Source organism: Sarcophilus harrisii, chromosome 2 (assembly GCF_902635505.1).
Source record: "Sarcophilus harrisii chromosome 2, mSarHar1.11, whole genome shotgun sequence".
NCBI classification, from domain to species: domain Eukaryota; kingdom Metazoa; phylum Chordata; class Mammalia; order Dasyuromorphia; family Dasyuridae; genus Sarcophilus; species Sarcophilus harrisii.
In genome coordinates, this window is record NC_045427.1 from 211,803,950 (window position 1) to 211,831,404 (window position 27,455).

Genomic DNA, 27,455 nt, shown 5'->3' on the forward strand with positions numbered 1-27,455 from the left:
AAGTATGGCAAGGTAAAGTATTTTGTACGCAAGGCCTGCCAGAGGTTTTGGTTTCTTTAAGGCTGTTTTCCCTTTCCTTAATAGGAATCTATATTTGCTCAGATAATTTCCCTTTCTTTTCCAAATGTAAGAATAGGGTTATAGTGAAATAAATGTCATAGCAAGGAATTACTTTTTTCTATCACTCTGAGTCTTTGAAAGGGTAGCCCTAAGTCCTTCCAGAATTAAATTTATCTTATATCCTTAAAGAACCCATGAACTCTCTGCTTAAAGTCATGCTTGTTAGTTCCAAAAAATAATCAAAATTCCCATTTATGCCATCCACGAAGAGTTACACAATACTTTCCTTGCAACAGCTTTATGAGTTAAATAGTCCAGGTGTCATTATCCTTTTTATGGGGGAGGAAACTGAGGCTCAGAGATTGTGAAAGGAAGGTGAATTACACAGGGAAAATGTTCTTTATTCCTTCTCAAAGGGGCAGATAAATGTGCAAGGAAATATGCTACACAAGAGTGTTATCCTCGGGTTATAGTGAGACAGGTATTGGAGTAGGAAGATGAGGGGCCTAAAAGATGAAGGAAAGAGAGACATCCCATCCCTTATTCTGGGATAAAAGATCCTGGAGAAACACAGAAAAACGACTGCTCCATGGAATCGACACCAAAACACCAGAGAGAATCCACAAAATGTTGGTAAGACTTTATTCTCTGAAGGTCTATACAGAAGTTAACAGCACCCATGGGTACCAGGCACCCAAAGTCCTTTAGGGAACAAACATTTATAAATCTCTTGCATTCTAAGGACAGTGGACCCTACACAAGTTCTTTTATTCCAGTTCTTTGCTGCTGAGACACGGCCCTTTCCCCACTGCCAGAGAGGGATCAGCAGCAGAGGCTCATTGGGCAAGACAGGCCTGAAAAGCCAATAATTTGTGTTGATGCTTGAGCAGACAAAACTTGAGCCTGTTCCTTGCGCTCCTGACAGACTCAGTCGTGTCCCTACTGCATTCCCCACACTTGCTGGGCCCTCAATTGGCTGGTGTGTCCGGTTTAATCTTTCCTCAGACTTTGCACCAGGCACCTCTTTCCAGGACACAGAGGCAGCTGAGTGGCTCAGTGGATAGAGCATCGAGTCTGGAGTTAGGAAGGTCTGGGTTCAAATCTAGCCTTAGACACTTACCAACTGTGACACTTAACCCAGCCCCGTTTGCCTTAATCTACTGGAGAAGGAAATGGCAAATCACTCCAGCAGTCTTGCCAAAAAATCTCCAACACAGGATGGTCCATAGAGAGTCAGACACAACCGAATGACTGAACCACAATTAGAGCCCAGGAACTGACGTGGAAGCCCGGGGTTTGGTGACCATTTCTCTTTCTGCTCCTCCTTTCCCTACGGTCACCTCGTCACCCCTTTGGGCAGCTGGCTGGCCAGGTTTTGGATTTGTAATCCCCCAACCCAATCCCAGCAGCGGCAGGCCAAGCCAGACAAACAGACCTGCAGAATTTAGGACAGCAGAGGAAGAGCTGGAACTGCCTCGGAGGCCCCCTTGTCCAGCCCCTCTAGGCTAAGTGACTTGGCCAAGATCATTTGGTAGTTGTATCTGAAGGAGGATTTGAACCAAGGGCCTTTAACGGTATTCCCACTGACCGGCACTGCCTTCTTTGACCCGTGACCATTGTTTAAATAAAAACAGGGCCTCGGGTTAGCACCTGGAAGGACCCACGGAGAGAACCAGCCTTTGGTCAGAAGCAGCGGCCACCTCTCAGTGTCCACGAAGCTGGGAAGTAAAGGGAGCGCAGAGAGCATGAGCAGAGAGCAAACGTTCAGGGCCAAGGAGCAGGAAGCCCTGTTGGTTATGTCGTCTGCAGAAAGCAGTTTACTCTCCAAGGGCAGGGAAGCTGCCCTTCTCCCAGGCTCGGGGTTTAACCCATGTGTTTTGTTTCCTACGCAGAGAAAATCTTTGTTCTGTAGCCACAGACTGTTCCTTGATGCATCACTCACCTCGTGGACATCTCTACCGGCCACAGGAACGACTAGGCAAGAGTGGGTGACTGGCTGCTGAAAGCACCCCCACGCTAAAAGAAAAACCCAAAGCCATCGTTTCTACAGATGAAGGCTATACAGGCCCTGATAACGGTGATACAAAGCTAACTCTCAGCCTGTGTCTGCCCTTGGCTCTCCAAGAAATCATCAGAGATGGACCAAGATCACGTCCCTGTGTTGCCTTTATTTTTTGGAAAAGGGACATGGGAATGGCCTGAGATGGAAAGCTCCCGTGGCATACAAGAAATACACTATGAGTACATATCAAGAGTATGAGGCCATGTTCATTGGGTAAAGTACTAGATAGGACCTAAAAGGTTGGGGATTATTTTTAAAATATGCAAATGATGACTTTTGGCTTTCCAACTGAACTCTTAAAAAAAAAAAAACAATTATTGGGGCAGGATGTAAGTGCTCAAGATGAGAGGCTTGGAAGTGGGAGGTAAGGCAAAGTAGGAAAGAAAACAGTTGTATCTAGACATGTGGCCTGGAAGCTGTACATCCCTAAATGCTCTAGACGAGGGCTTCTTAAACTTTTTTCCACTCCAACTCCTTTTAACCCAAGAAAATTTTACATAACCATAGGTATATAGGTATATAAAAAGGTATACAACTCCAACATTTAGTGATAATAAATCATAATCTTGCAACCCCCACATTCAGTTATGAGACCCCGTTTGGGGTCATGATCCACGGTTTAAGAAGCCCTCTAGAAAGCCTCCCCCCCAATAAATTCTGGATTCTTGATAAATACAAGGTTCTATAGGAAATGTTGGTAGCACCTTCATCTCAGTTCTGTCTCCACTCTTTAAGTGTAGGAGTGGGAAGAGGAGGCAAAAGAAAAAATTTATCTGATTTCAAGGTCCTCCCACCCAAAAAGAAAAAAAAAAAAAAAAGCTGACTTCCCTGGAAGTCCTTTTTGGAAAGGACGTTTTCCCTCCGAAGTCAAGGACCTATCAATCACACATGCATGTCACAATGATACTTCATGTCTTGGAGAGCTGCCTATAGTGGAGAGATGGTGATTGCAGAGTTAGAACCAGAAATAAGATTTCAGTGCAGGTTTTCCTGGCTCCAAGTCCAGCATTCTATCTGCTATGTCCCACTCAAAGGTAAAGGAAACTGAAAGGAATCTCAAAATATGATCAAACATCCCCAGCTAGTTAAATAATCAGTCAGATGAGTGCATCTCTACAGGAAGGGGAAAAAGTGGCAAGTAGGTGCTTCTGTGTGGGACTAGGAGGCTTCCGGCTCCATCTGCCCCACTGGCACGCTAATCTCACCTGGTCGGAGCTGGAACCAGCAGCTAATATAGTTCCTCGGAGGTTCCCTGCCCTTAGCTAAAAGGCCACTAACCTAAAGATCCAGGCCTGTCTGGGGACCCACATAAACACCTTCCCAAACAAATAAGCTATGAAACATCCTCATATCACAGACACTCACCTCGGGGCTGGAGGGGAATCCCTATCCACTCCCTGGGTGAGACCTGAAGACTCACCAGGAACGGGCAAGTTATGAATTTTCTGGAGCTCTCTAACCAAACCTGGCTGGGAAGGTCTAGCCTTGACCCTGAATTCCCCCCAGGTCCTCTGTGTGGAACCTGGAGCCACCTAGAAGCTGCCCCCAGCCTGGAGCTGGTTAACTAAAGTCCAGGCTTCCTGAGCCTGCCCTGCCCCAAACCCTAAGGCCACAGGGACTGGGAAAAGGCCTGAGTCTGCAGTGTGGGACTGAGCACCCTGATACCCAATTTCCAGAAGTGCCAACTTCCTTTGGGCTGATTTATAGATTGGCACAATGACCTTTGACTTTCCAGATTCTATCTTTCTGGTTTTTCAGGACAATAGCCTCCAAGTAACTCCCCTCCTGGCTCAATTCTGTCAAATTACCACTAATCCATCCAGTCCATAGACATCCTATTCCTGAGATTAGGGCTCTAAATCTCTTGCGCCCTCAAAAATCAACAAATATTAGTTCTTAGCATCTGAGACCCATCTTCTTTATTCCTTCCCAATCCCATGCTATGCTTCATAAAATAAAAACCTATACATGCAAGAAAATGACCAGTAGAACCCTGAGTAAATATGAGACATCATTTAGGGCTTCTCAAAACCTGCCTCCCCAAAAAATCTGAAATCTTCAGTCACAATTTGAAATTGATGTATAATAATGCAAATTTCACATTAGTGCTAATTTATGTTTTTTTAAAACCCAGAAAACAATACATCCAAAGTGGAATTCTTCAGACTTTTAAGAATTTTCTTTAGATGACTACAGAGGGCAAAAGATTAATCCCCATTGGCCCCATCTATTTATTCAGCTTATCTCAAATTGGACCTAACAGTCCCTAATGGCCTTAGACATCTCTAAACGACTCTACCCATTGGAGTATAACTAATCTGAGCATTCACAGATGGGTTTGGACTATCTTCAAATGGGCAGGTATTCATATACAGACTATAAAATATATAATAAATGTCCTGCCTTTTCTTTCCTTTTTTAACACCATCACAGAATAACTCACAATTGATTGTGTTTATGATTTTTTTGTTTGTGTTTTGTTTGATTTTGATTTTTTTTATAAAAATACCTTTGTAAACTTCTCTGGGGATAAAAGAGTGCAAGAAAATAAAACCTTAGAAAAATAGGTGTTTTTTTTTAATTCTACCTCAAAATAAGCTATGTACATCTGAAACTCTATAGGCCTATTCTACCAGTAGTTTCTTCCATCCGAAAAAAGAGAGTTAAAAAAATAATTGCCCATCTCAGATCCATGTTTTATCCAGCTGAAAGTTCTTGAGCTGCCAATGGTCTCAAAGTGGGGGGGCAGTGGCCCTTTTGTTCCTCCCCCGGCCCCCAACCCCCGTCCCTACTACGCCTCATTGAAAGTTTGAGTCCAAGATGTCCTGGAGCATCTTGCTGACTTGCTTTGGCTGTCCAGCAGCACAGTCCCGCAGACGGGTCCCCATTTGCTCATAGAGGCTCTTGGTCAGCTGACATACCACGGAGCGGACATTGCCGCTGTGCCCCGGCAGGACCCCGTTCCCAATCATGTTGTTCAAGAAGTACCAGAGAACAGGGAGGACGTGCCGTTCCACACTCTGAGGCTTCCGGGAGTAGACTGAAGTCACTAGTACTGCGGGGCGGAAGACGGAAAGGAACCTGAGTCACAAATTGTCTCCCGTTGCCACCTCCCACCTCATGTGTTGGCCATGGATGGTCAACCATCCAGGACAGTCCATTCTGGGGGGGCAAACTGACCACCGCCCCCCAATTCTGTGCAACCCCCCCCCCAGATGCACATGTTGGCACAGTCAAGAAATCTGAGATACCAAGAGTAACACGCCTGGTCATCGGGGAGACTGAAAGAGTTAGTGGGCATAAGATACATCCTGGTTTGCCTATATCCTAATTATAATATCCTTATTCAGTCTGGGTCCATCCCCCATTGAAGACTCATTATACATTATTCCTCCTCTTCTACTCAATGTGAACCCATTCATAGTTCCTTCTGTTTTCTACAAACTGGTATTTCATCTCTGGCCCCATGCTTGGAAGGTGTAGGCTCTTCAAGTTTGAATCTTTATCTTTCCTCAAGTTTCTAAATAAAAGATTTTCTTGATTTCCCCCATTCCCCATATTGTTAAAGCCTTGTCTTCCCCAATTCATCTTTTTTTTCTTTTTTTATAGCTTTTTATTTACAAGTTTTATGCATGGGTAATTTTACAGCATTGACAATTGCCAAACCTTTTGTTCCAATTTTTCCCCTCCTTCCTCTCACCCCCCCTCCCCCAGATGGCAGGTTGACTAATACATGTTAAATATGTTAAAGTATAAATTAAATACAATATATGTATACATGTCCAAACAGTTATTTTGCTGTACAAAAAGAATCGAACTTTGAAATAGTGTACAATTAACCTGTGAAGGAAATAAAAAATACAGGCAGGCAAAAATAGAGAGATTGGGAATTCTATGTAGTGGTTCATAGTCATCTCCCACAGTTCTTTTGCTGGGTGTAGTTGGTTCAATTCATTACTGCTCTATTGGAACTGATTGGGTTCATCTTATTGTTGAAGAGGACCACGTCCATCAGAATACATCCTCATACAAGTATCATTGTTGAAGTATATAATGATCTCCTGGCCCTGCTCGTTTCACTCAGCATCAGTTCGTGTAAATCTCTCCAGGCCTTTCTGAAATTGATCTCCTGGCCATTTCTTACCGAACAATAATATTCCATAATATTCATATACCACAATTTATTCAGCCATTCTCCAGTTGATGGGCATCCACTCAGTTTCCAGTTTCTGGTCACTACAAAGAGGGCTGCCACGAACATTCTTGCACATACAGGTCTCTTTCCCTTCTTTAAAATCTCTTTATTCCCCAATTCATCTTGCATTTATTTACCTGTTTACTTGTTTGGATCCCCAATAAGTTACCAAAACAAAAACATTAAGTGCCTCCTATGTGCCAGACACTGTACTAAGTGCTAGGGCAAAGGCAAAAATGGTGTTTATTATTAAGGAAACTTAAGGGAGGAGACAATATCCAAATAGGTATGTAGAAATGAAATCTAGGCAGGATAAAGTGCAGTTAATCATAGAGAAATGCAATTAGCATTGAGGAGGACTGGGGAGGTTTCTTTCAGAAGGCAGGGTATTAGCTAAGAAGAAAGTCAGGAAACCAGAAGGCAGAATTCCAGGCCTGGCTGACAGTCGGTGAAAATTCCCTAAGTTGGGGCATAAGGTGTCTTGTTCAAGGAAAAGCAAGAAGGACAATATCACTGGAGCACAGGACACATGGAACAGATAAGGCAAAAGAAATCTGGAAAAGTAGAAGAGGACTAGCTTATGAAGGGCTTTGAATTCCAGAGGAATGTGTATTTGGTCCTGGAGGTAATAGGGAGCTACCAGAGTTTATTAAGTAGGTGGGTATCTTTGCTTTAGGAACATCACTTTGGCAGCTGAGTGACTATTACAAGAGTTTAGACATTAGGTGATGAAGGCCTTCAGGGCAGCAATATCAAAGGAGAGAAATAGAAATATACAAGAGATGACATGAAGATAAAATCAGTGGATTATGGCAACTAATTGGCAATAGGGTAAGGGAGAAACTGAAAATGATAGCTAGGGTGTGAGTCTGGGGGACTGGAAGGACAGTGGAAATAGAGGAACATTTAGAAGAGAAGAGAGTCTGGGGAGAAAGAAATTATTTCAGTTTTGGATATATTGAGATGTCAATGGGAAAACCAATTCAAGATGGTAGGCATTTGGTAGGAGAGATATTAGGGCTAGGTAAATAATTTTAAGAGGCATCAGTTGGGAGAGGAGGAAAGAGTATTTGGGATAGGAGTGAAGTCCTGGGAAAGTACTAGGGAGTAGAAGGATTGGAGGTCACAGTGAGGATGGAGAAAAAGCTGAGGAAGAATAGGAAAAAAACTCCATCAAGCTCCCTGACTTCTGAATATCTAACCAAAAGAAACCTAAATACCTAACATAAATAACATATCTAAATACAGAAGATAAAACCATAAGAACTAGAGACCAATATCACAATTGAACAAAAAATTTAAATAAGATCCTAGACAAAAAAAAAAGTGAACCACCATAGCAATATATTCAATGAATCAATCACTAGATTAAAGATATACTAAGGATAGTGGGTAGTTCCATATGAAGAAAATAATACAATTTATCATATTAAAACCAAAAACATTCCAAATCACATGATTTATACCAATAGTTGAATTAAAAAAGCCTTGACAAAATACAATGCTCACTTATGCTGAAATTCGATAGCATCATTTTCTGTAGCATTCATTTTGTACCTAGCATACACTGCCTTGTATAATGGTGATAGTGGTGGTGGTTGTTTGATTGTTTCAGGCATGTCCAACTCTTTGTGCCCCCATTTGGGATTCCCTTGGCAAGATTTGCTATTTCTTTTTCCAGTTCATTTTACAGAAAGATGAGTCTTCCAGACACCAGGCCTGGCAACTTAACCACCTAACTGCCTCTAGCTGCCTCTATTGTGTCTAATCTCCACAAAAGCAATTATTTATTTAGCAGAATTATAGAATGTTAAAATCAAAAAGTTAGAGATTACTTAATCCAGTCTCCTAATTTTTCAGATGAGGAAAATGAAATTCGGAACGGAGAAATGATTTGTTCAAAGTCACAATCCAAATCAGCAGGAAAGGTAAGACCAATGCCCAGGCTTCCTGCTCTCCTTCCCTGGGTTTTCATACTTTATTAACACTTGCCTCCCAGAGAGACCCTAAATACCTTGAGGATAGGGAATGGATCTGATAATTCTCTATACCATTCCCTGCCTCCAGAGTTTACAACATAATAGCCATTCATCAAATACCTATTGATATATGTGTTATTATTGGGAGAGATGGAAAGAAGAAGTAAAGGGATGGGTCTGAGATTTAACAGAAAAAAAAAAAGGAGAAGAGGAATAAAATTTCTATTGTACCTACCATGTACCAAGTACATAGAAGCAGCTGAGTGGTACAATACAAAGAGCACCAGACTGGAGTCAGGAATTCCTGAGTTCAAATCTGGTCTCAGACCCTTCCTAGCTGGGTGACTTTCAGCAAATCATTTAACCCTATTTACCTCAGTTTCTCATCTGTAAAATGAGCTGGAGGAGGAAATGGCAAACATTCCAATATCTCTGCCAAGAAATCTCTAAATGGGGTCACAAAGAGTTGAACATGATTGAACTGCTATAAATGTGCCAGGAACTGTGCTAAGTACCTTACAAATTTTATCTCATTTGATCCTTATGACTATATTGTGAAATAGGCACTGTTATTATCCCCATTATACAATTGAGGAAACCCAGATTGAGGCTGTATTTGAACGGAGGTCTTCATGATGCTATCTACTGAGCCACCTCATTGCAAAGAACACTGACAGTTGAAGGGGCCAAACAACAAAAACAAAAAAAAATTTATCTTTGATGCTAAAAAATTGAGCTGAACTGTGATGGACTTGGATCTTTTCAACAATTAAGTGATTAAAGACAATTTCAAAAGACTTGGGATGGAAAGTGTTATCCACATCTAGAGAGAGAACAATAGAGGCTGAATATAGATCAAGACATAGTATTTTCACCTTTTGTTGCTGTTGTTTGCTTTTTTTTTCTTTCGCATGTTTTTTTTTCCTTTTGATCTGATTTTTTCTTGCACAGCAAGATGAATATAGAAATATTTTTAAAAATTGCATAGATTTAGCCTATATCTAATGGCTTGCTGTCTTGGGGAAGAGGTAGGAGAGAGGGAGGGCGAAAAATTTGGAACACAAGGTATCGCAAAGGTGGATATTGAAAACTATCTTTGCATGTATTTGAAAAAATAAAATACTGTTGGGAAAAAACAACAATAGGAATTCTATTCTAGGAAGAATGAGACAGGGCTAGCTATTTAAAGCTATTTGAAAAACAAACAAACAAAAAAACCACACACAAGGAAAACAGAATAACTGAGGGTTTTGCTCTCCTTGGAATTTAGAGAACTCCCTAGGACCAAGGACAGGAGGTACCCTCACACTTCCAAATTGTCAAATGCCATCTATGAGATGCCTGCCTCAGGTCATGATTGTCAAAGACCAACCAGTAATTGGCTGGCAAAAACCTGACCTATTACTGGCCAGCACTATTCTTTCCATCGCATTAAGTAGGATGCCGATTCTAGGTAAGTATATCCAGATGAACCCAGTGGGACAAACATTTGCTCACAGCCAAATTATTTCATACTGCTGCTAATCACCAATGGCAGGATGAAGAAAGGACTAATGATTCTATAATCATCCTGTCACCTCTCTTCTGTGCTGGTTTTCCCCTAAGTCACAGAGTGAAGCATTCCGTGTCAGTCTGGGATGGCATCCCAGGTCAGGCAGGTCAGGGATGCTCTCAGCCTACCAGGCTATTTGGCAGGGATGGCAGGGATGACCCTCGACTGTCAGGTTAAGTAAAGGATGCCCTTACAGAGCCACAAGATAATGCACAATTGCTTTCCTGAATGGTCCAGCCCTTTCAACGATGGATAACCAGACAAGTTGAGAAATGAGAGCCTAAAGAATACCACACAATACAATGATATTGAAACTGTGATTGCCATTTGCCCTTTCAGTGGGCTGTATTTTCATAGATCATGGAATCATAATATTAGGACTAGCAGCAACCTCCAAGACCATTTATCTAGTCCCACCCCTTCATTCAACAGGTAAGGGAATTGAGGGTAAGAAAGGTGACTTGCCCAATAGGGAAGAATAAGTAGAACTAGAACCCATTCTCTCTGATTCCAGACCCAGAAGTTCAGTCCATGGGCAGCAGGGCTGACCAAGAAATGCTCGGGATCAAGAGCCCAGCTAAGCAGTGGGTACCAGAAACCTAGAACAGGAAGCAGTCAATCCCAGGAAGTAGGTTAAGATTGAGATAAGCAAATGCAAGTAAACTGGGGACAGAACAAAGGAGACCAAACAGCATTAGCAAGCAAGAAATACCACAAGGAAATGCCAGTCCTGGAACTGAAAGCCTGGATCTGCTCTGCCCTGCCCTGCTTTCCTAGGAGCAATCCTCCACACACAAATATTGTCAGGAACATGCTAATGAAGCACTGCCCATCTAGGGCAACGACAGAGGCTCCTCCAGTCCCTGCAGATAAATGTGAAGCAGGAATGCCATTGATGCCAAAGTCACACTCACTGACAGGACTCTTCCCTGGAGAAGACAAGATCCTCTCAAACTCTGTTATGTGAAAGCATTTCAGACTGGAAGAAAAATCATCCACTTCCCTTATATCCCAGTGTCAGACGTAATCCCTTCCCCACACACACACACTTTTGGTTCTGGAGCCCCAGCTTCCATTTCTGTTCATATTTTCTTCGCTGAAGGACAGGGAGGCAAGCCAACTCAGACTTGAGCACTGTGATTGTAGGGATTGGCGACTGTCAGTGGTCTTTCTAGCTGACTGAGACTGCAGATGCCCTCCTGGGAGCCATCACAGCGGAGAAAGGTCCATTAAGCTTAGGCTTAAATGGAACTGGGGGTAATTAGCAAGAGATTTACTCCTATTAAGCCAAGCTTTTATTGGCCATCTCTCTGTGTCAGTTGAAATTACCATCTCCTCTGCCCATGGCTAGCACTGAGCTTAATGAAGAGTGGCTTCAGGAGAGAAACAGCTGCCATTTTTAGTCTCCTGGAACAAGATGAGGAAATTACAATAAAGTTCAAGGATTGGAGAAAATAATGATCACCAATTTCTAGGCTGAAGCAGATTGTCTGCATAAGGTCAGAAAAAAATATCTCCATATCAGGGATTAGTGCATGTGAACTGAAGGCAAGTGGCCTTGTATAGAATCTAATGCTTTTCTCCTCCATCCTCCCCAGGACACCCCCAAATCACTGCTGTTGTCATTTTGGCACCCGGTGACAGGAAGACCCTCAGAGGAACCTAGGGCAAGAACAGGGGTTACAGATGCTATAAATCAGCTGCGTTAGTAGTTAAGTCCAGAGGAGTTATCACTGTCAAGGAAGAGGAGACAGGAGGAATCACAGTTTCAATATCATTGTATTGTGTGGTATTTTTTAGTCTCTCATTTCTCAACTGGTCTGGTAATCCATCATTGAAAGGGCTGAGCCATTCAGAAAAGCAATTGTTCATTATCTTGTGGCTCTGTAAGGGCATCCTTTACTTTATGAATTCTAGATTTCATAGATGATGGATAAATGAGGTCCAGAGTGTAGACTAGCAAATCAGGGGACAATAAGGCAAGGGCCTAAAGAGAAGATTCAAGCAAAATGGAATAAGGGGTCAAGTGTACATCCCCTTTGATTCCAGCAGTGTTACTCCTGGGCTTATATCTCAAAGCAATCTTAAAGCAGGGAAAGGACCTGTATGTGCCAAAATGTTTGTGGCAGCCCTGTTTGTAGTGGCCAGAAACTGGAAACTGACTGGATGCCCATCAATTGGAGAATGGCTGAATAAATTGTGGTATATGAATATTATGGAATATTATTGTTCTATACGAAATGACCAACAGGATGATTTCAGAAAGGCCTGGAGAGACTTACATAAACTGATGTTGAGTGAAATGAGCAGGACCAGGAGATCATTATATACTTCAACAATGATACTATATGATGATCAATTCTGACGGACCTGGCCATCTTCAACAATGAGATGAACCAAATCAGCTCCAATAGAGCAGTAATGAACTAAACCAGCTACATCCACCGAAAGAACTCTGGGAAATGAATATGAACCACTACCCAATCCCTCTATTTTTGTCCGCCTGCATTTTTGATTTCCTTCACAGGTTAATTGTACAATATTTCAAAGTCCGTTGCTTTTTGTACAGCAAAATAACTGTACGGATATGTATACATATATTGTATTTAACTTATACTTTAACATATTTAACAGGTATTGGTCAACCTGCCATCGGGGGAGGGGATGGGGATAAGGAGGGGAAAAGTTGAACAAAAGGTTTTGCAATTGTCAATGCTGAAAAATTACCCATGCATATATCTTGTAAATAAAAAGCAAAAATTAAAAAAAAAAAGGAATAAGGGGTCAAGGACAGAGTCTGGGCAATAGAGAACTAGGGTCTACTAGGCAGATAAATAAAGTAATAAGATGGGGCACAAGCAGCAAGAATGGTGTCTAATGCTGAAACAAAGGTTCTGTGAGCAGGGCAGAATAGGTATAAGATTGTGGATAAGCATCAACTCACAGGTGGAAACAAGTGACTGAAATGGAAGAACTGACCCTAAGCTAAAAGATTTAGAACTAGAAGAAACCTTAGAGATTGTCTAGTACAATAAATCTCTGATTTTATAAGTGAGGAAACTGAACTACAGAGAAATTATTTGCCCAAAATCATACAAGGAGAAAGTGACAGAACTGGGATTTGAATTCCAAAGGTTGTATGACAACAAATTCAGTTTCCTTTCCACTGTACCACACTGTTCCCCAAGGCAATCCTCTGATTAGCAACTGCCTTTCATACCTGAGAGTGGATATCCTCACCTTTCCATTGCCTAGAATCTTTATCATAACTAGAGAGTTAAGTTCTATGTCTATAAACAATATGTTCATTTCTACCCCCAAGGGATAATTCTTACTATAGTGGGTAGGGTACAAGAGTTTCAAAGCATTAGTTGTATTATTCCTCTGGAATTCCTCTCTGAGCAAAATTGGCAGGAGACTTACACAATTTCAAACCAGGTCTAAACTAAAATTCATGCTGTTATCGGATGCAAATCATAGCACTCCATAATCTCTGAAGAACTGAGATAATGCAGAACCCAAAAGGCAATAGAGAAACTTAGAAAATATCAGTAGGCTGCCACTTTACACAAGGATGTGCACACTAAGAGGTATAACAGACATGATCAATGAAAAGTATCATCAGAAAAGAAAAGAGGCAGATTGGCTAATATGACAGAAAAGAAAATCAATAAATGCTGGAGAGGTGTGAGAAAATTGGGACACTAATGCACCATTGGAGTTGTGAACTGATCCAACTATCATGGAGAGAAATTTGGAACTATGTGCAATGGCAGTCAAACTGTGCATACCTTTTGCCACAGGAATATCACCACTAACTCTATATATCCCATAGGGAATTTTAAAAATTTGTACATATTTGTACAAAAATATTTATAGCAATTCTTTTTTGGTAGCAAAGAATTAGAAATGGAGGGAATATACATCAATAGGAAATGGCTGAGTAAGTTGTGGTATATAAAATTATAATAGAATCGTTATATAAAAAATGATGAGAAGGTTAATTTCAGAAAAACCTGGAATTATATGAACTGATGCATATCTATACATAGTAAAATATTGTAGAATAATCAATTATGAATAACTTAAATATTCTTAGCAATATAATGATGTGAGACAATTCCAAAGAATTTATGATAAACAATGCTATCTACATCTAGAGAAAGAATTTATGAATCCAAATATAGATGGGAACATGCTATTTTTCACTTTAATATTTTTGTGAGATTTTTTTGTTAGTTTGTTTTTCATATGACTAATATAGAAATATGTTGTGTGTAATTGCACATGTATAACCTCTATCAAATTGCTTCTCATCTTAGGGAAAGGGGAAGGAAAAAAGGTAGGTAATTTGAAACTCAAAATTTTTGTAAAATGTTAAAATTTGTTTTTATATCAATTGAGAAAAAAAAATATTGTTTTAAAAGGGAGGAAGGAGTCAAGCAGGTGATTTGTGAAAGTGAGGCCTAACAGACAATATCAGAATGTTAAAACTCCAAGGACTCTAGCACATGGGGTAGATGCTTTATGGATAATGTGTGGGAGGACATGGATAAGAACTGCAAAGAAAAAAAACAGCATGAATGGGCTGCAATCTGAAGTGGTAGAGGGAGAATAATGAGATCACTGATCCTACTAAGTAAGAATAGATTCCAAAGAATGCAATAAGAGGTTTCCTCACTCTAGGAGTTACTGGACTATTTGCCAGTAAAGAAGTCCGCGGCTGGCTCGAACTTGTATACCCATCCTGAAGAGCAGCTTCTCCTCCATCAGAAAGATTGCTAAATCTGCTATCTTCAAAAAATAATTGTAAAACAGAAGGGGTAATCTTTCACCTCCTAAGTAGGCTCAGGTCTGGCCTACATCAGGTCTACTCATATCAAAGTTTACAGCATATGTCATCTATTTAGGCAAATTAGATCTCACTAGATCTGCTCTGTCAAGACTTGTGAAACTGATAATAAAATATTTTATATCTCTTCAATGACAAAATATTTTTTAGATCTTTAAAAAACAATGTTATGGCACCTTTTCCTTTTGTTACACTTTCCTTTTCAAATCAATTCCTCTTCTTTCTCAAAGAGTCATTCTTTATTTTAAAAAAGGGGGGGAGTGGGAAAAAAGTGGGGAGTAGAGAAGCAATTCAGCAAAACTAGCCAGTCTTAGTCCTCATCCTTTGCCTCTTGGTAGCATTTGATATTGCTGACTACCCTCCCCCTCCTGCATATTCTAGGATTTTGTGATATTTATCTGTGAAAAGTCTTTCTCACTTCTTTGCTGAATCATCATCCACATCATCCCTCCTAACTGTGGGTCTCTTCCAAGGCTCTGTCATAAGCCCCCTTTTCTTTTCATCTCATCATTTGATGACTTCCTCATTTTTCATGGGTTAATTAATTCTTCTCTTCACATCTTTTCATAGATAACACACAAATCTATTTATCCAGTATTCCATTCTCTTTCCTGAATTCCAGTCTAGCATCCTAAACCACTTATTAGGCATTTTGAACTGGATATCACAGTTGTATCTCAAACTCAATATGTCTAAAATAGGACTCATCTCACACACACACACACACACACACACACACACACACACCTCTTCCAAACTTCTATTATTGGCAAGTTCAACACTATCCTTTCAGTCACCCACTTTTCCAATATATGTGTCACCCTACTAGACTCCTCACTCTCTCAGTCACTCCACTTATTTACTCAGTTGCCAAATCTTGTCATTTCTACTTCTTCACCATTTCTCACATACATTATCCCTTTCTCTTTACTTATATAACCATGGCACAAAATCAGGCCGTTGTCATCTGGATTAATAAAATAGCCCCTAGAGCAACTAGGTGGCACAATGGATAGAGCCCCTGCCCTGGAGTCAGGAGGACAAATTCAACCTCAGCATTTCACATTATTTGCTATGTGCCCCCGGAAAAGTCACTTAGTCCCAACTACCTGGCAAAAATTATAATAATAAAATAAAATATCTATTTTATCTTCCTGTCTCAAACTTATTCCCACAGATATGAAAGCCTGTCTTCTTGCACAAAATGACTAATATAGAAATGTTTTACATAATTGCACATGTATAACATATCAGTTTGTTTATTATCTTAGGAAGAATGAGGGGAAGGAGGGAGGAATAGAAAATTTAAAATAAAAAAAAAACCTCAACTAACATCAAAAATTGTTTTTATATGTAATTGGGGCAGGGAGAACAAAATTTTTTTTAAAAAAGAAGAGTGACTAAATAACATATGCCCCCTGAGATTCTAATCCTAGTTATATAATTCAATGAGATAAAAAAAAAAAAAGTTCTCATATATACCAAAACATTCATAGCAGCACCTTTTATAGAAGCAAAGAATTGGAAAGAAAATAGATGCCCATCAAATGGAGAATGACTGAACAAACCGTAGTATATGTGTGTGATGAAATATTACTACAAAAGAAAAATGGCAAAGGTGAGAAATTCAGAGAAATATGGGAAGACTTGTATGAATTGATGTAGGATGAAGTCTGTAGAATCAGTAAAATGCTATAATGACTTATAAAAATATAAATGAAAAGAACAAGACAAAGCCAAATGCCATGTAATTATGATGCCCAATCTTATTCCTAGAGATGAAAAAAATGCATTTCCTTCTTTTTACCAGAAATGGCTTTTCACTTATATAGCCTTACGTGTAGCATGTGGCACACTTTGTCTGCCAGATACTGTCAGTTGATTGGTTTTCCTTAATTGCTTTCCTTTGTTACAAGGAAAAAAATCACCAGGAAGAAAAGGTAGGAAAAAGATCCAGGAATGAGTGAGGGAAGAAGTATATCCAGAAATGATAATATTGTAAAAACAAAAGGGATCAATAATATGTGCATGTGTGTATCTGTGTCTTTGTGTGTGTGTGTATATATATATATATATACATACACATGTAATACAAGTGTTATATAGTGTATATACATATATGTATGTATGTGTTTATACATAGATTTAAAACATAAATAAAAATTTGGTTAATCCCAAGTCAGCAATTTTTTCTTATTACTACTAAGAGGCATTCATACAGCAATAAGATGAAATGCTTGGAGAAATGTGCTTCTCCAAGAGTAAACTAAGGAATGGACAGTTTAAAGTAGTTAAAAATGAAAGGGCGAGACTTTTTAGGCACTATGGGAGGGATATATAAGCAAAAGATAGAGTGCAGTAATATAGGAATCATAAAATCTGTCTAGAAGCCCTGGGTTTCTTACCTGATAGACGTTGAGTAATGTCACACATTGCTCGGCCACTCAGGAAACAAAGCCGGCCAGCAAAGGCTTGTAACAGGGAAAAGTTGTCTGAAAAAGATAGATTGAAACAGTGACAATATAGAAATTTCTTATGTTTCTGGAGTACTTTGTTCCTAGGGTATAAAGAATCCACTAATAGAAATGGACCTCTCTGAAAAACCAAAAGGATTTTTTTTTTCAAATCAGTAAGATATCCCTAATATAATGAAATGGAAATTTACCACATAGGATCCTAAGTGGCCAGAAAAAGTTGGTGACACAGTAGAGAGAGAATAGAGCAAGGAAGACCTGAGTTCAAATCCAGCCTTGGACATTTTTAAGTTGTTTGACCCTGAGTTTCCTCAAATGAAGAAAATAGAGCTAATAGTATTTACTTCCCAAAACTGTACCTTGACACTGTACCTAGGTTCTATACAAATGCTTGTTTCCTTATCTCCTCTTCCCTTCCCTCAAGGATTAGTATAGAGAAAAGGATAGAGTGGGAAGACCTGAATTCCAGATCTACTTTGACACATATCCCTCTGTGTGGCTCTCATTTCTCAAGTTCTCAGTGCTCCCCCAAAAGGAATCCCTAAGACAACAAGTAGAAGAGAAAATCTACAAACTATAGGAATAGGTGGGGGTTCCTCCCCACAATCTCCTTACTCTGATGATAGCACTGGGCTGATCAAAAATGGAACTTGCTTTCAAGGGTGATTATAGGAAGCAAACTGTACCATGGATGTGATCAGAGCTGCTACAGAAATGAGAGTGGCTTTCTATATCTTCCAACTAGGCTTCTTGGAATAAGAGAAGGTGGACTTACACACTAAGTCAAAAAAAACCCTGTACCTTTCCTTCAGAGAACATAGGAACAGAAATATGTAGTCTTGGTGGTATAATGGCTAGAACACCAGCTCTGGCGTTTGGAGGACCCGGATTCAAAATTGACTTCAGACACACCCTAGCTGCATGACACCGGGCAAGTCATTTAACCCTCAATTTCCTCATCTGTAAAATGAGCTGGAGAAGGAAATGGTAAAGCATTCTAGTATCTCTGCCAAGAAAACCCCAAATGGGATGGCAATTGGACACAACTGAATAAATATGGCAAAGTCAGCAGTAACACTATATTTACCAGTTGGATTGGAACTTTTAAATTTTTCAAAGTATTTTCTCAGCTGATCTTTCCTTTGACCCTTACAACAACCTAAGAGGGTCAAGATAGGTAACTTGGTATTGTTTAATCCTATTTATAAACTGATTCTATGCAATTCAGCTTTTTTATATAATTCTAAACCTTGAAATGTGGAGAAGACTAAATATGTCATCTAATACAATCTCCTTCAAAGCTGCTTAAAAACATAGTGGATGAAATTCTGGACCCAGACTCGAGAAGATTTGAGTTCAAATCCTGTCTTAAACACTTTCTAACTGTGTGACCTTAGGCAAATGATTTAACTTCTCTCTGATATGTACAATGAGGGAACTGCACATGACAGATCCCATTCAGTCTAAATCTATGATCCTATGACTAACTTCCCAAACTCTATGATCATCTTAAAGATGAAAAAAAAAAAAAAAACTGAGGCTAAGAAATTGACCTGCACAGTAAGAAAGAAGAGAAATAAGCATTTATTAAGAACCTGTTGTATGCCAGGTACTGTGCTAAGTGTTTTGTTATCTCATTTGATCCTTACAACCACTCTGGGAAGTAAATGTTATTATTTATTGCCATTTTATAGTTGAGGAAATTGAGGAAGGCAAAGGTTAAGTGATTTTGCCAGGTCACTTGGCTAGTTAGTATCTAAGGCTGCATTAGAACTCAAGTCTTCCAAATACTAGATCCAATGACTCACCTCTAAAAATACCTAGTTACCTCTAAGACACCAAGCCTCAAAGAAGTCACTCAGCAAGTTAGCTACAGACTGAGAATTAGAATTCAGTTCTCCTGATCAATAATTCTTTCCCTCTTGATATTATGTTGTGTCCCTTTAGTTACTCAGATTAAATTTTGCCTCATGTATAATAAATTTCTTGAAGTCAAAGACTATGACCAGCTATAGGGAATTTCTCTCTCCTCTCTCTCTCTCCTCTCTCTCTCTCTCTCTCTCTCTGTCTCTGTCTCTCTGTCTCTGTCTGTCTCTCTCTCTGTCTGTCTCAACTTCCTCTTTCCTCCCTTTACTCTTCCCTCTCATCCTGAATCAAATGCCCAGGGCTCTTTTGATCCTATTATCTTCTACAGAACAGAAAAGAGAACAGATTGAACTCATTCACACAAAGGTATTACTGGTGTTATCTCTGGAAAGTACCACCATTATAAAAGCGCATCAAAGGAGGAGAAATTATTAACCTAAAGGAATGATGGAATTTTAGGCACTAATGCAAGAAATCTCTTATTATTCCACCTATAAGTAAGGTTATTCCCAATATGAACTACATCCATTTTTAAAATTTCAATTAATTTTATTCCACATTTCCTAAACACCTGCTAAGCACCAGCTACTGTGTCAGGTGCTGAAGATGCAAAGATGGAAAAAAAAAAACCTCAACGTGTTCTCTATAATCAAGAAGAAATCCAGACAGATTGCTATAAAAATAATGAATAATAAAATATCACTTTTAGGTGGAAGGGGAAAATGAAATGTCAAATTGTGTCTAGTTATACTTTGAACCCACCAGCACTAGTTAAATAAATATTAACTGATGTCTTGAATTTAGCAGCAACTTCATCATCCCTGTGCTACAATTAGCTCTCCCTTGGGCCTGTTACACCAGAAAAGCTTGATTCCTACCTTCCTCCTGCTAAGGCAGCTACTTGGAAACAGATCTTACATAAAAATACACCTAGTCCTACTGAAGATGAGGAAAGTTTGTAATCAATGGCTTGTTAGCTTGAAGCTGGCAGTGATGCCGTACAAAAGTGCTAGGTTTAAATATGGTCTGGGTTCAAATTCTGACTCTGTTCTTTATTGTGGACATGACAACGGGCCAGGTCACTTTATCTGACTCAGCCCCATTTGTTCCATCTGTAAGATGAGAGGGCTGGGCTTGATGACTCCTAAATCCTAAAATCTCCTTAAGTGCAAGTGGCTAGAATATTCCTGTTCTACTTTCTGATAAGGATGTTGGATGGGCACACCTAACCCTAACACTTTGACAGCTTCAATAAGTACAAGGGAAAACTCCCTCAGCTTTCAGTAAAGGTGGGGCCAGGGAGCATGTCCCCACCTGCAGGGGAGTTTTAAGATAAATGAGGTGTTACAACAAGAAGCCAAACCAAAGAAACCTTCTCTGTATCTGAATCATCTTTTTCAGGGCTGAATTCCTTTCATCAAGGGACCTGATCCAGAGAATGTGCAAAAAAAAAAAAAAAAAAAATGCAGTACTGGCAATTGAGTCCTAAGTTTTAGCTAAAAGATTAACATTAATGAGCTATGTTGATCTGGGGAGGAAGGGAAAACCACTTTTTCTTTGTGTGCCTCAGTTTCCTTATCTGTAAAACTGATATAATCAGTGATATGCTGGTAAATGTTTTAACTGGCTGGGAGTGGAGAGAAGATTGTACACACACATTTTTAAGTTTAAGCTGTACTATTAACATTTTCTCTATCGTTTTAAATCTAGACAATCAACAAATAACAAACCAAATCCTGATTTGTGGTATTTGCCAGTTTATGATGTATAAATGCTCACACTGAAAATTTAATCATTGATTCTCCAGCAATTGGCTCCAGTACACTCCTAGGGATGATAATTATACTTCTTTTCCAATATGGCATCCAACTTGATCTCTTTGATGCAGGTTCCTCCCTGCAATAATGGAAATCACCTTCCAGCCAAGTCTCCTTGTTCAGTGAAACCTGCTTCCCTCAAATACTCTACAAGAGGTCCAAACACTGGGTCCTTTTAAATCTCAGGTCAGAGAGTTACCAAAACAACTTGTGAGCTTTGTCCTTCATGCTTGGCTACATGATTGGCCCACCTGTTATGAAAATACATCTTTTTAGTTCTATTTTCCCATTTTTCACATATAATTCATTATTGCCTACATGTTGGAGTCCATTTATATCCACCATGTAATCTCTCCATTGCTCTTTGAAACACACACCATTGAAATTCTCAGACTGTAGTATCCCATTTTTGTTAGCCATACAATATCACCAGAAAAAATTAAGTTTACATGATGGGATTCTGTTTTCAGGAGCGAGCTTGTGGTCACCGAAAGCAATGTTATTTTTAAAAATATATACTCCAGCATAGTCTCTTGTTACTCTTAAATTCTATGCCTAGTTCACTCTCCATCTGCAGTTTAATGAGCTATCCATGTAGACAACAGTCATTCTTCTTCATCTATTTGGCCAGATTTTTTTTTTTTTTGAGTCATTATGGGTTTCATGGATAAGGGGCTGCCCTGTTTTAGTTCCTGATACAATTAGCACAAAGATATCTGCAAACAAGAATGGTGTCAAACAAATAGAAAAGAATCCTTGAAAACTAAATATTGGCTTAGAAACCCACAAATTAATATATCTATGTTGAATTGTATTTTTTTTATTTTGGTAAACATTTCCCAATTATATTTTAGGGCAGGAGTTTAATCCTTCTGAACCAGAAGTTTTCTCACCATGTATAGAATCTGCCTATTCACATGAACTCTGCATTTGACATCCTCCTTATCAGTAGTAAACTCTTTTGGTGGCTACATATCTTCCTGTTTTATGCTTTCTCTTATAATAACAATTAGAAAGTCACTAAAATATCTCTACTATTGAATATTTCAAACGCTCTTATATGATTTTGTGAGACATCTTTGGAGAAAAAATTTTAAAATGACATTTCATTCTATTGACTCAAATTCTTTTTTTTTAAATAATAAACAAGAAGCATAGTGGGATCTTGTGTTATCAATATTCTTTAGCTAATTTGTGACTATAAAAACATTGTCTCTTATAGAATATCACTTGAAAAAAGTTGTCTTGTCCCTTCTCATATTTTTATTTTTACTTCAATAAATAAGTTTACTTCAATAAATAACTTTTTCTCATAAAAAAATTGCAAGGATGAAAAGGCAAACATATAGCTTGATAGAAATTTTTTTTTTGGTAATGGCATCCATGACACTTTTGACTTGGTGTTTTCCCTTTTTCCTGAATATTTCAGCAATATTGCTCCCTGAGTTACATCAAAAAATAGCACTTGGAGTATAGTAGGTGCTAAATAAAAAATGGATAAATTTATTGAAACCTTCAGCACAGACTATATTTGCATATATTTGGGTCCAGTCCAGCTGTCCTTTGCTTCTTTGTTTCCTCTAGTGCCATTTCTATTTCTCATGCAGCATAACTCAGACTGTGATGTTCAGAGTTTAAATGTAGTTTATCCACTATCACTGAAGGAGAAAACACTTTGTTGGAGCAATCAAAATAGATCTTTCCTATATTTTCTCTATTGTTTTCTTTCCAGTTTCATCATTAAATGTTCTTGGATGATTGGGACACATGTCAAGCTTTTTGTAAATTCATTTTTCCCTTCATTGCTTCTCACTGTTTGATAAAATGATGCTACTCATTTTCTCTTAATCTACCCCATAAAACTTTGTTGCCCTTGGCCACCATATGTCATCACTTGACTTGAAAATCAGGTATTTGCTACCTGAAATCATTTTTTAGAGTCTTCTGTCTTCATAACTATGGCAATTGCTTTATGTCAAATAAGTATAAGAAATCATAACAGCCCATTGTCAATATCTATTCCTTTATCCATTTTCCTTTTAGGGAACATTAATAGCTTTTTTAAATAGTTCAGAAGAGATTTACTTTAGTTGCATGCCATATTCTTTACATTTCCATTCTTTTCTCTAAATTGGAGTTTTTATTTTAGCTAAAAGTAAAAAGTATTTCTCAAAAATAACTCCCATATTGAATATCAATTGTTTCCTGTTAATTCACTTTAACAAATGTTTTAACAAACACTTAATAGTGTCAGTATTTAATAGGCCTTACTTACAAGGCACTGTATTAGATGCTGAATATATACAAATATATTTTCATTAAAATGAAATAGTCTTTGACCATAAGAAACTTCGTGGGAGGTAAAACAGGGGCATAAATAAAGTAATTCCAAGAGAGATGGGGAAAAGGCTAAAAACTGGGAGAAATCAGGAAATGTTTCATCTAAGAAGTGATACCTGAAGGAAGCAGGGGTCACCAGGGCACTGAAGGAAGTTAGGAATGAAGAAAGATCATTCCAGTCATGGGAGGACCACTTTTGTAAAGTCATAGAGGTAGGAGATGGAACATCATGTTGAGATAAAATCATTTCCATTATTTGGGAGATCATTAAATGCCCACTCATGTTCTGTGTTTCCAAATGGTGATGCATTGACATAGGACTTTAATGGACAATACTTGTGCTATGTGTCTCAGAAGGTTGTTTTAAGGAAAGGACTGTATAAGTGGAATTTCATCTCTTCTGGTAACTTGCAGTATTTACCTCTACTTGTACTGAAGTTATTAGTGAATTTCCTTTTCATAACCACTTTCCCAAAATCTTCTATTGGACAGGGCTTTAGACATCACTTCTAGACTAACTTTCATCTCATGGGAAGGCTTCAATTTAACTATCCTGCCTTCCTACCATGCTTACTCCTCAGGAGTCACATACCCTGCCTTTGGCTAGTGATCTCTTTGTTCCATAAATTTCTGACTTCCCAAGGTGGAAAACTCGATGCACTTAAAATCAGGTCTGGGTCTGAGGCCTGCTTCTGATGCTAACTAGCTGTGTCACGTGGAACAAGTCACTTCATTTCTCTCAATTCTAACATAAGGATGATAGTTGTTTTGCCTTCCTCTCAGGCTTACAATGGAGAAAGCATTTTGCAAAGTGCAAATTGGAATACCATATTTCAGTGACATTACAATTACTCTGTATTCAGAAGCAGCTCTGATAGACTTGGTGTTGGGAATGCTTGCATGTGAATACTGTCTGAGATTCTAGGAATTATAATACTAAAGTACTGCCTGGGATTAGGACTCCTCCTCTCCCTGAATTCAAATCAGGCCTCAGACATTTCCTAGCTGTGTAACCCCACGCAAGTCACTTAACCCTGTTTGCCTCAGTTTTGTCATCTGTTAAGATGAAGTGGAAAAGGAGATATTAAATCTCTCCAGTCTTTGCCAAGAAAACCTAAAATGGGGTCACAGAAAATCAGAAATACTCTAAAAGCAACCAAACAACAACTGAGATACTTATTTACTCTGCAACCTTAAGCAATTTACTTAATTTCTCTATGCCTCAGTTTCCTTATCTGTAAAATTGGGTGATGCAGACCTATTCTAAAAGGCTGTCATGAGGATCATGTGAGATAAGGTACTTAAAACATTTTGTAAACCTTAAAGTGATATATAAATAATACTGCTGCTCATGCAACAATTAAGATCCAACTTCCTCTTCTTTCTCCCAGTCTCAAAACTGTATCATCAACAAACCATGCCTGAGAACATTTCATTCCACCACCTAAGTCATGGAGCAAAATGTTACTGTTGATTCTCTAGAATAAAACTACTTTTATCATCCCCCTTGCTCATTTCTGACCAGTTGGTACCCATTCTACATCCACCCTTTTAGCTCTCAATCTACAACACTGAGGACCAATTTCATGCAGAGACAAAGACCAAAAACACCATCAGAGCAGACTTTACCTTTACCCAGTTGGACATCAACCCCAAATGGGTAGGGCTTACCATCATATCTTCTGCTTATTGCTGAGTGTTTATTCCGTGAACAGATTCAAAAGTCAAAAGCTACCAATCATGAGATAGATTGCATCTCTCCATTTCCCTCCATCTTCCAGACCTATCTCTCCATCACTATGGAAGATTAAATGACAAACTGCCAAGACTCCCTCTCCCTCTCAGCCAGGGCTGACTGTGATCTCCTTAAGTACCTTAAGGTGTCTCTAGTTTTATCTGGGGATTAATTTTCCTACTATCCCTCCCCTTAGAGCTTAAGCTTTTAAAAACACAATGTTACATTTCTGCAGAATATAAATCTAGAAATCTCTTAATCCTAAAATCATTCTTTTCCCTTTAAAAAATCTGGTAACATTTTAATTCGCTGTCATGTTTGGCATGCAATGGAAAGAATTCTGCTGGACTTGGCATCTGGGGACCTATTCCAGCTTGACATGAACATTACTAAATGAGATAATGGATGCAAAGCTCTTTGCTGACCTTATAGAACCATATAATGTAAGCTGAATGAGGGATCTGAATAAGCATATATGAAGAGGGAGTACATTGTAAACATGGAGGGAGCCTCCACAAAAGCCCCCAAGTGGGAAGATGGGAGGTTTTGTATTAAGACCAGCAAAAAGGCCATTGTGGTTAGACTATATTATGTAATATATGAAGGGAATAAGATGTAAAACTGGAAAGTTAAGTTTGAGTTAGCTTTGCAAACCTCAGCAAATAACCATCTCTGAGTTTATTTCCTCATCTCAAATAAGGATGATAATACTTATACTATCTAATAAAAATAGATATAACAAATACAGATATAGATATCTTATAGATATGCTTCTATAAGAGACAAATTAGAATGTAAAGTGCCTTATAAATTTAAAGCATGATGTGGATGTCAGCTGTGATTAGCATTATTGTTAATGATGTTATTCATGGTAAGAGATGGGGGCAAGGATAATTAAAAATGGCAGATAATTCAAAGGTTGTTTACATTTACTCTGGAAATCTCTGTGCTTCCAATAAACTCCATTCCCTAATTTAGTTGAGCTTAAGCTAGTGATTCCCAACCTTTGTGTCATGGATATCTAAGGGCATATGTAATTATTTCAAGGAGTCTATAGATAACTAGGAAAATCCACTTTTAAATAAACCAATAGATTTTCTGGGAACTGAATGGTATGTCACTCATATATGTATAAATTTTTTCCAAGCAATGTTTTTTAGTCATTGCCATTCGTGTCTGGCTCTTCATGATCCACTTTGGGATGTTCTTGGCAAAGATACTAAAGTGGTTTGCCATTTCCTTCCCCAATTAATTTGACAGATGAGGAAAAAGAGGCCACCAGAATTAAGTGACAAGCCCAGAGTCACACAGCCAGTAAGTACAAGACGCTAGATTTGAATTCAGGAAGATAAGTCTTCCTGACTTCAGGCCCAGAGCTCTACCCACTGGACCATCTAAATGTAGATCCTATTAAGATATGTTATTGACCCCCTAGTAGCCATCTGCGTTAGACCTTTACCACTTCCTACCCTCTACTTGCTATAATTTCTGATGAGTCTCCCTGCCTCAGGGTGCTCTTCTCTTAAATCCAACTTTCAGAGTTGTCAAAGTGACTGACCCATGAAACTCCCAGAACTCCCTATTACCTCTAGGATCAAATACAAAAGACTTTGCAACCTGACTCCAAGCTAACTTTCCAATGTTAATTTACATCACTGCTCTTAATATACACAATGGCCCAATCACATTAGTTTCTTGCTGTTCTTTCTGCATAACATTTCATCTCCCACCTCCATTCTTTAATACAGGCTGTGCCCCCAAGCCTGGAACACACCCTCTCCTTACCTTTGCCTCTTAGAATGCCTAATTTCTTTCAACAATTAGGAGACTCATATACTACCTCCTGGGAGCATGAAGTCTCTCCTGATCCCTAGCTTGTACGCCTCTCCTATTACCAAAAAAAAAAAAAAAAAAAAAAAAACTAATATTTGTTGTTGAATCAATTAGTAATATCTGACTCTTCGTGATGCCATTTGGGGTTTTCTTGGCAAAGATGCTGGAGTGATTTGCCATTTCCTTTTCCAGCTCATTTTATAAATGAGGAAACTGACACAAACAGGATTAAATTACTTGCTCGGGGTCATACAGCTAGTCTCTGAGCTCTATTTTGAACTCAATTCTTTCTGATGCTATAGAGCTCTGATGCTCTATCCACTGCATCACCTAGCTGTCTTGGCTTGTATTTACTTTGTATATATTTTGGATATACTTAAATGTATCATGCTATTTTTTTGGAAATCTGTAAGTTCCCTAAACATGGCAAGGATTGTTTTCATTTCTGCCTTTATAATTCTAGGACCTAGCACAGTGCTGACACACAGTAGGTGCTTAATAAATCTTGTTGATTGACTCATTATGTGTTTTCACAACCAACAGTTATGAAAAGTATAACTGCTATTATTTGGGAGTCTGCTTTTTTCTTTTTCTTTCTTTTCTTTCCTTCCTTTCTCTTTCTTTTTTAACAGCTAAATAAGAGATATGATGTTATGGTAGAGAGAGGGACAGTCTGGACCACTTGGGTTT

At 38.8% G+C, this 27,455-nt stretch overlaps 1 protein-coding gene across 1 annotated transcript in view; it reads right to left on the bottom strand.

Annotated features, from left to right (window-relative positions):
- Nucleotides 1–4,797: 4,797 nt before the first annotated feature.
- TOGARAM2 (TOG array regulator of axonemal microtubules 2) overlaps nucleotides 4,798–27,455 on the bottom strand; it is a 66,361-nt gene continuing 43,703 nt past the window's right edge. Inside the window, exons 18-19 of the mRNA XM_012539840.2 lie at nucleotides 17,106–17,192; nucleotides 4,798–5,177 (exon numbers count right to left, since the gene is read on the bottom strand). Of these exons, the coding sequence (XP_012395294.1) occupies nucleotides 4,921–5,177; nucleotides 17,106–17,192 (344 nt within the window). The 3' untranslated portion in view covers nucleotides 4,798–4,920. The remainder of the gene's footprint in view (nucleotides 5,178–17,105; nucleotides 17,193–27,455) is intronic.